This window comes from Trachinotus anak, unplaced genomic scaffold (genome assembly GCF_046630095.1).
Source record: "Trachinotus anak isolate AG129_WGS33_773 ecotype Australia unplaced genomic scaffold, CSIRO_AGI_Tana_v1 ptg000004l, whole genome shotgun sequence".
Lineage (NCBI taxonomy): Eukaryota > Metazoa > Chordata > Actinopteri > Carangiformes > Carangidae > Trachinotus > Trachinotus anak.
The window spans coordinates 26684931-26694668 of record NW_027273855.1 but is presented as its reverse complement, the minus strand read 5'-3'; the positions used below and the strand labels follow the sequence as shown (position 1 = coordinate 26694668).

Genomic DNA, 9738 nt, shown 5'->3' with positions numbered 1-9738 from the left:
CTCTGTGGAGTTTCCTCCTCAGCACACTTCAGTCCACAATCTGCAGACTCAGCTCCTCCTGCACAACTCCTCCAACTTTACTCCTCATTTCTCCTCCTGCAGAGTCCTCCTCTCTCTGCAGCGTCCGTTTGTCAAAGCACACAGACAGACGGTTGGTCAGACAGCTTGTCGTCTCTCTCTCTTTGTCTCTCTCTCTGTCTGTCTCTCTCTCTCTCGGCAGCTTCAGGCTTTTGTGTGAAAAGCTGATCTGAGCTGTAGACCGACACCACAACTCCTCCTCCTCTTCCTCCTCCTCCTCCTCAGTCCAGACATCTGATCCCACACCAGCTCCCCTCCTCCCTCCTCCTTCTCTCCCTCTCTCCCTCTCTCTGTGGTCTGTTTCTCATTTTCTCTCCTTCTGTTTTTTTTGTTTTGTTTTTTGAGGCTGAAATTTGAAGCAAAAGGAAAACTGGAGAAAAATTCCAGCAGGTTTTTCTTCATCCTCTTTTCCATCAGACTCAGAGCTCCACATGAGGTTTTTTATTTTCATTGGTCCTGTAGGGTCCGGTGTTGGACCAGCAGGGGGCTCCAGCAGCTGCAGACTGAGGCTTCACCGTGGGACCTGACAGCAGCACATCACTGCACGTCTCAGGGAAATCTTTCAGACGTGGACACCAGGACTGAACTTAGAACGGATCCTCTTTGGGTATTGTGTTTACATGAGTCACTCAAAAATTCAAGATGGCTGCCATTTCTGGCAAAAAGGGAAGTTTAGTACACTGTGAAGCAGGAAACCTGCAGGGGAGTAAGTTTCAGCATTTAGAAGTAAAGAGAATTTTCACTGAATATTTTAATGGAACATGTTAAGTGTTTCTCTGTGGTGATGAAGACATGAAGAACAGTTTGAACATAAACATGATGTCAAAGGGTTTGATGGGGTTTATTTGCTAACTTGTGAGCTAGCTCACCATGACCCCTCCCTGGGGTCAGAGTGGGGTCATGGTGAGGTCAAACAATGCAGCAAGGTGAAGGATCATCACTGTCAGAACTCAGGTAAAAAGACCATCGGCTCACCTGCTGAGGTTTCAGCCAGGTGTAGGTCTGTGGCCAGCAGGTGTTTCAGACCGAAGCAGGTGGGGTCAGGGTGAGGTGAAGGTGAGGTGGGTTTTGGACTGAAACGGTCATTGTGAATGTTGAACTGTCAGTGAGGCGTTCAAGGTCTCCTCCCCTCTCACATGACAACAGGGTGTGTTTGTTTTTCTTCACTCGTGTTGAAGTGTTTGGGTGCGTTTGTTTTCCAACCTCATGAAGGAGCAGTGATCTTCATCCTCTACAGAGGGGTGGAGTGTGTGGGGGTGTGTTTGATTTGTGTCTCATGTCAAAAACACACCAGTCTGTAAAACTCTGCTTTATTGAGATGAAACTGTTTAAAACACTGAGGCTGTGACTCTTCAGGACGTCATCACGGTGACGGTCAGTGAGTCTCTGACTTCCTGCTCCTCAAGCTGTAACGACGCTGAGCACCAGGAGGAAGAGCATGATGGAGATGAAGATACATTCAGGAGAACAGAGAAAAGGTCAGAGGTCATACAGGTAAAATCTGTTCTGATTATAATCCCTCAGATTTTAGTGCTGGAGCTTTTGGTTACCATGGCAACAGCCCAGAGACACATTTATTGACTAACTGTAAATTTGAACATCACTGCACATGTTTCCTCTTCACCTGTTACAGGAACCTTTATCACTTTCTGTGAACACCTGAGCAGGTAACCATGACAACCTCTACACCTGTTCTAACACAGTTCAGTCAGTGGATGTCCAGACTTAAGTCAGCTGACCTCTGACTGTCCTCAGGTGACACCTTCCCTGTGTTTTTCTTATTGCTGAATTCACTTTGTTTTCACCTTTCTCTGCTCTCACTCTGACACCTGGACACACCTGCAGGGGCTATGACATCACAACTAGTGCGGAGCCAGTCAAGGTCCAATATGAGCCTAGTATGAGTCACATGTCCAGCTGCAGCATGTGACTATTGACTGAGGATTCAACTGGTTAATGTCAGACATGATGTCATCAGTCAAACCACCTGTCTGATCTTTGACTATAGATTTTAGTTGACATCAGTTTCATTGGACGAACCAGATGCGTCGCTTGAGTGTGTTAGCATACATGCTAATTCTCAACACTTATCCACGGGAGGCTTTTAAGAAAAAATTATAACAACAATAACATGTGACAATAATAATATGGATAACAATAACTAACTAACTAACTACCCAACAGGCGTCTCTCAGCTGCGACTGAGAGTCTGAACAATTAAAACTGTTCTGTCATCAATCATCTGATCAGTGATCAGTCACTCAATCAATGATCAGATCTGATCTACCTGTCTGTCCTCCACCAGGACGCTGTAGACCAGAGGGGAGGAGGAGCGACGAGGACGCCTGCTTGGACTCACTGAGGCATTGTGGGTAGTGTATGGCGGCAGGGTGGTGTCAGAACCTGCAGCACAAACACAATAATAAACCACATGGCCAAAAGTATGTGGACAGAAGCTGCAGCTGAGGTTAATGAAGGTCGACAGGTTCAGGAAGTGATGTCAGTCTTTACTCAAACTGTGACGAGCTTCTGATGTGGTTCATCCTGCAGAGGGGGCTCTATTGATCTCTCATTAAACTAATCAATAACAATGGAGTTATTGATCAGGAATGTTCTGCAGACAAACTGACTCTACAACACAGCTGATCCGAGGACCCACCTGCTGCTGCAGCCCAGGTGGGGCAGAGACCAGAGGAGCAACACCAACAAACATCAGCCATAACACACACACACACACACACACACACTGACAGATCTGGACTCAGATCCTCTTGCTGCTGAACCGCAGACTCAGACCAGAACCACCATGAACCTGAATTCAGGTTCAATAACGTATGACCAAAGCCCAACACTGAGAACTACAGCTGAGAGTGAGACAGGTACTGACCAGTGTGTGAGAGGTGAGACAGGTCTGAGCTGCTCTCCTCCTCTTCATCATGTCTCCTCCTCAGTCCCTCCTCTCTTCTCTTCCTCTGTGCTCTCCTCTGCAGGACGGAGGCTGGTGACGTCATCTCTTCACCTGTGTGACCTGTCACCTTCACCTGACGCTGATTCTCCTCTGTCTGTCTCTGCCCTAAACTCTCTGGAGACAGTCAGACAGACAGACAGTCAGACAGACAGGCAGACAGTCAGACAGACAGACAGGCAGACAGACAGGCAGTCAGACCTGCAGCTTTCAGCAGGTTCCCTGAACTTCCTGCAGACTGGACTCACCTGCGTGCTGCAGCGCCTCCTGCAGGCCGCGCTGCGTCTCTCTGAGCTGCTGCAGCACCTGCAGACTCTGCTGCACCGGGTCTCTGTAGCGGACACACACACACAGCAGGACACACACTCCGACACACACCATGACCCGGCGCAGCAGACCTACGTACACACTGAGCAGCTCCTGTGGACAGAGGACAGACAACACACCTGAACACCACACACACTGAGGCACGCAGGTGTTACAGTGTTTGATCATGTGACCTGTGCCCTGAGCCAGGTGAACGCTCTGACCATGTGTCTGTGCTCAGGTTGATCAGAGCTCATCACAAACTGGTAGATCTTCCTCTCCAGGTAGAAATTCAAACACACCAAGCCCAACAACGCCAACCTACACACACACACACACACACACACACACACACACAGCCTCATTAATTCACTGCAGAAGAATAATTAGACGACCGTGATTGACAGCTGGCTGTGGGTGGAGGGAAGGAGTTACCTGGCTCTGGAGGAGCGCTGGGTGGAGGTGAGCAGGAAGGAGGTGCAGAGAGCAGCAGCATTGTAGCAGCAGGAGCTCAGACTGTGAGCCTCCATCATCAGGAAGCTCTGCAGGAAGGATACTCTGTTAAAGAGCTCAGACAGCGCCACCTGCTGCTCCCTGGACACACTGCTGAGCTCCGAGAAGAGCGCCCGCAGGCCTGAGAGGCAGACAGGTGGAGAGAGAGAGAGAGAGAGTCTGTCAGGCTGTGGGTTCTCTATAGTTTCTCAGTGTATGTGTCATGTCTTCGCCCTGCGTTCGGTCTCTCAGGCTCTGTGTCTGTGCTCTCACCCTGAGTAGAGTCTTGCAGGGTGACTCTCAGCTCCTCTCCGTTGTTCAGGATCTCCTGCTGCGCCTGTAAGGCAGCACTCTGGGCCTCAATAAGGTCCTCGGTAATCTGCCTGGTGGACTGAAGCTGCTCAGCTACACCTGCTGAAGTCTCCGTTAACCTGAGACACAAACTGTGTCACCTGTGTCCAGTTCACCTGTGTCACCTGTGTTCAGTTCACCTGTGTCCAGTTCACCTGTGTCCAGTTCACCTGTGTCACCTGTGTCCAGTTCACCTGTGTCACCTGTGTCCAGTTCACCTGTGTCCAGTTCACCTGTGTCCAGTTCACCTGTACATGGTGTTCTCAGCTCGGTTCTGCCAGACTTCAGACTGCAGGAAGTGACAGATGGAGTGAGTGTGGGTGAAGAACTCTGTGTAGGTGTTGAAGGCCACAGCGTCCATCCCACCTGTACACCTGCTGACCTCTGAGCCCTCAAGGCATGTTGGGAAATTCCTACCTGAGCTGACAGAGAGGAAGACACCACAGATTCCAGGTTGAGCCTGACAGGTGAGCTGGTGACACGCAGAGACGAGTCAAACAGATTCAAGGACCAGTGTTTAGGGTTCAGTGACATCTAGTGGTGGAGCTGCAGACTGCTGACCTCAGATCAGATCACAGTCCACCTCACACACACAGTCTGAGGTGGACTCAGAGGACAACTGGGGAGTTTCCTCAGTCCAGCAGGTGTCCCCCACGTGTCCCTGCTGAGGACAGACACACAACACTGCCTGGAGACAAAAATACCTGAACACCTGAGAGTGAGAGGCAGGAGTCCCCCGGCCCACCTGTCTGCAGAACCTGGAACATGAGGAGCAGGAGAAACCTGGACCAGACTGACTGATGGAGAAAAACCAGCAGCAACAGAGGGACAACCAAGACCTGCAGGGTCAGCACCACCTACACCTGAGCACAGTGTAACCGCTCAGGTGAGGTACACCTGGTTCCATCAGGTCCTGAGAGGAAACCGTCCCTCTCATAAAGAATCTACAGTGACGTGTTTACGCCAAGTGGCAACCCACCGTGGCGTTTTGAAGCCTCGAGTTTGCAATTTGGCCGCCGCCATCTTGATTTTTTGAAACCTGAAGAAACCATATTTGGAGAAGAGGGTGGAGCTGAGGAGGAGCGAGGGGTGGGGCTGACCTGAGAGCCGAGGTCACTGTGCCCGCCCACCTACACCTTCTACCTGACAACAGCATCAGTCTTTGGGCTCCGCAGCGCTGCTGAATCCGAAGTCAGTTTCCATCAGTCGAGGTGAACTTTATTACGAAGTGTTAAAGTACTTTTAATAGTTCATAGTTAAAAGGGACTGCTCTTGATTGACAAGCCACAATGTGTCAATCATACGTTAGCCACGCCCCAATGCAGACCCTACTTTATCGTCTATTTTAAATTCAATGGGACAATAACTTTAAACATGAACATCATGTTGTATTGAAGAAGACGTGAAACTAGCGATCGAGACCATAAACTCGCTATGAAAACGTTTCCTGGGGTCATAAACCAGGTGAGAAGTTGGGTCATTTCCTCATAGGCTTCCGTACAATCGCACTTCTTTCTGCAGCCAGTGGAGTCGCCCCCTGATGGTCAGTGGACAGATGCAGGTTTAAGGCGCTTCCGCAGCGGCTTCATTCCCGGAGCCGGCGTCCATTTTTATACACAGTCTGTGGTTTACGTGTTGGCGTTTCCTGCAGGTGTTTTGTGACGTCACTTCCCCACAGCGCACACGCACACACACACACACACACACACACACACACACACGACAAAAACACGGGATCCGGTTGACCTCACACAGGTAAGTTCTGACCGTTCACACCTGAGCTGCTCTCTGGTCTCACCTGCTCAGGTGACAGTGGGTGAACCTCAGCGCTATCCGGCTCTGGCTCTCTGACGTCAGTTCTTTGCAGCGCATGTCCAGGTCTTCCAGAGCTCGCGCCCAGCACTCCCCGAACCGCGGCTGAGAAGCGAGGCTCTGCACGCGCCGCAGCTCCATTTTGCCGCGCTCTGAGTCCGGACCGGAACCGGAACCGGAGGAGGAGGAGGAGGGTCCGGATCCGGGGTAGAGTCCGAGCGTCACCGAGCCGCTCAGCAGCAGCAACGCGACCGCACCAGCTGCCATCTCCACCTGTCCTGAGTTAGTCCGCTCAGCCAATCACAGAGCCGGATTTTTATCCGGTCAGAGGTCACCGAGAGGTCACGGTGTTTTCATCATCAGAGTGTCTGCAGGTGTCAGACCAGTGTGTGTGTGTGTGTGTATGTGTGTGTGTGTGTGTCTGTGTACGTGTGTGTATGTGTGTCTATGTGTATGTGTGTGTGTGTATGTGTCTGTGTGTGTGTATGTGTGTGTCTGTGTGTATGTGTCTGTGTGTGTGTATGTCTGTGTGTGTGTGTATGTGTATGTGTCTGTGTGTGTGTATGTCTGTGTGTGTGTGTATGTGTATGTGTCTGTGTGTGTGTATGTCTGTGTATGTATGTGTCTGTGTGTGTCTGTGTGTATGTGTCTGTGTGTGTGTGTGTCTGTATGTATGTGTGTGTGTGTGTGTATGTGTCTGTGTGTGTCTGTGTGTATGTGTCTGTGTGTGTCTGTATGTATGTGTGTGTGTGTGTGTGTATGTGTGTATGTGTCTGTATGTGTATGTGTGTGTATGTGTCTGTGTGTGTATGTGTCTGTGTGTGTGTGTATGTATGTGTGTGTGTGTGTATGTGTCTGTGTGTGTCTGTGTGTCTGTATGTATGTGTGTATGTATGTGTGTATGTGTGTATGTGTGTGTGTATGTGTCTGTGTGTGTGTATGTCTGTGTGTGTCTGTGTGTATGTGTCTGTGTGTGTCTGTATGTCTGTGTGTGTGTATGTGTCTGTGTGTGTGTATGTGTCTGTGTGTGTCTGTATGTATGTGTGTGTGTGTGTGTGTATGTGTGTATGTGTCTGTATGTGTATGTATGTGTATGTGTGTATGTGTCTGTGTGTGTGTGTGTATGTGTCTGTGTGTGTGTGTATGTGTGTGTGTCTGTGTGTGTGTGTGTGTGTGTCTGTGTGTGTGTGTTCTCTGACCACGTCACTGCTCGTTGTGACATATTAAATGTTTTATTTTGCAGAGCATCGTGAACATAATGAAAGGTTGCCATGTCAACAGTGTCACCTTCATGCTTTCATATATTCATGTGTTCATAACTTCCTGCAGATTGTTTGACTCAGGAACAGACAGCAGGTGGCAGCAGTGCATCATGGGAGCTGAAGCTTTCCCGCTCAGAGCCGTGTTACTGAGGTCACTGAGGTCACGATGACGAGGTTTCCGCTGCTGTCATCATCATCATCATCATCGTCGTCATCATCATCAGGGTCTGAGATTAAGACATAACATCTTCACTTTTACTTTGTGACAATAATAATAATAATACATTCAGCATCAGCCTCTTCTCTCCCTGCTCGTCAGTGTTGAACTGATTTATTAAAAGTTTCTATATTTAACGTGAAGTCAGATGAAATTCTACATGTTCCTGTGGAAAGAAACTGAGCTGAATAAACTTAGAGAGAGTTCAGGTGTAGGATCAGTCTCTGATTGGTTCCTTCTCTGATCAGGTGTGATCAGTCATGTGATCAGTGGACAGCTGGCTGTGATGAACCTCAGCTGACTCACAGTGACCCAGGAGGCTCCGGGGCCCCTCAGGTTCTGGGGCCTGGCCTCACAGATGTCAACCACAGCTGATGCCCCAGCTTCACATGAGCTCATTTGGGTGTCGATAATTTAATCAATCAGAAGCAGAATATCAGCTGAAACAGGTCCTCCAATCCGGGTCCTGGTCCTGTGGAGACTCAGAATCTGGTTTTAAGACCTGAGCTTCTGATTTGTTGCTCGTTTGTTGTAAAGTTGAGTTTTATGAAACAATTTTCACATTTTCTGCCAGTGACAAACAGACAGAGAAACTTGAGACTCATCAATACGTCTGACTGCTGTTTTCTATAATAATCGATTGATCGATCGGTGAATTAAACATCAAAACTCAAAGACACTGAGTTTAGTGAAGCTGCTCAGAAAAGACTTCCTGTTAATCAGCTGATCATTCGGTGTGTGTGATGGTTCAGCTCGGCCTGTGAGGGACCTGGGTTCTGCTGCTGACCCTGTGATGCTGGAAGTGTCGGTGTAAGAGCTACAGTCAGACAGTGAAACAGTCAGACGACCACAGATCAGGGACAACAAACGCTTTTAGTCAGAAAGAAAAATAAGAAAACAGGTAAAAACTAGTTTTGTCTACAGCGACAGTGTATTGGAGTTTCACTGAATCCAACCAGAGTAAAAGCAGAATATTCATCCTCAATATTAGCAACTATGAAGTCACCACACACATCACTACTAAGTCTAGAAACACAACATGGCTTGGCTGACATGGTGGCTTCTGGCAAGACGCACAATATTATAGGCACTAAACTCTGGAACATGCAATATGGTGGCTGGTTACTGTAGTTTGTGCCGGTCGAGTCCTGTGGAGTGAGTCCGTTCACAGAGGGACGTTTGATTTCTGCAGCTGCGTGAGAGACAGCATGCTAACAGGTTCACTGCTCTGAGCAGACTGGGTGGCAGGTGGAGCGCCACATACGCAGAGGGGAGGAGCATCAGGTGGATACAAACAGTGTCACCTGTATGAGGTCACCACGGCAACAAGGCGACCAGACAAGGACTTTACAAAACGAGGCACATGTATCTTATTCAGGATGAAGACATTCACTGGTTGGTTTTTCAACGTCAATGTTAAAGTGCCGGAGACATCCCCACAGAGAGGACGTCCCCACAGAGACATATCCCCACAGAGAGGACGTCCCCACAGAGAGGACGTCCCCTCAGAGACATATCCCCACAGAGAGGACATCCCCACAGAGAGGACGTCCCCACAGAGACATATACCCACAGAGAGGACATCCCCACAGAGAGGATGTCCCCACAGAGACATATCCCCACAGAGAGGACGTCCCCACAGAGACATCCCCACAGAGTGGACGTCCCCACAGAGACATATCCCCACAGAGAGGACATCCCCACAGAGACATCCCCACAGAGAGGATGTCCCCACTGAGACATCCCCACAGAGACATATCCCCACAGAGAGGACGTCCTCACAGAGACATCCCCACAGAGTGGACGTCCCCACAGAGACATATCCCCACAGAGAGGACATCCCCACAGAGACATCCCCACAGAGAGGATGTCCCCACTGAGGCATCCCCACAGAGACATATCCCCACAGAGAGGACGTCCCCACAGAGACATCCCCACAGAGTGGACGTCCCCACAGAGACATATCCCCACAGAGAGGACATCCCCACAGAGAGGATGTCCCCACTGAGACATCCCCACAGAGACATATCCCCACAGAGACATCCCCACAGAGAGGACGTCCCCACAGAGACATATCCCCACAGAGACATCCCCACAGAGAGGACGTCCCCACAGAGACATCCCCACAGAGAGGACATCTCCACAGAGAGCAGGTCCCCACAGAGACAGACTAAGGTGCTGATGCCACTGAGCGTTAACATTCAGACAGGAGCTGTAAATTCAGATCTGAGAGCTTCAGACGAGCAGAACAGGTT

General features: G+C 49.6%; 1 protein-coding gene across 4 annotated transcripts; it reads right to left on the bottom strand.

Moving 5' to 3' along the window:
• Positions 1 to 1372: 1372 nt before the first annotated feature.
• Positions 1373 to 6319, bottom strand: LOC139621208 (uncharacterized). 4 transcript variants are annotated; one of them, XM_071477536.1, is made up of 9 exons: positions 5991 to 6317; positions 4441 to 4614; positions 4115 to 4272; positions 3785 to 3983; positions 3574 to 3670; positions 3292 to 3463; positions 2966 to 3160; positions 2366 to 2481; positions 1373 to 1495 (listed from the first exon to the last, which is right to left on the bottom strand). In XM_071477536.1, the coding sequence occupies exons 1-9, from the start codon at positions 6269 to 6271 to the stop codon at positions 1454 to 1456; spliced, it is 1434 nt and encodes a 477-aa protein (XP_071333637.1). In that variant the 5' UTR covers positions 6272 to 6317; the 3' UTR covers positions 1373 to 1453. The 4 variants fall into 4 exon arrangements, with proteins under 4 accessions (XP_071333637.1, XP_071333640.1, XP_071333638.1 ...); XM_071477539.1 differs by having other exon boundaries at positions 4441 to 4609; positions 5991 to 6109; XM_071477537.1 differs by lacking the exon at positions 2366 to 2481 and having other exon boundaries at positions 5991 to 6319.
• Between the last annotated feature and the right edge of the window lie 3419 nt (positions 6320 to 9738).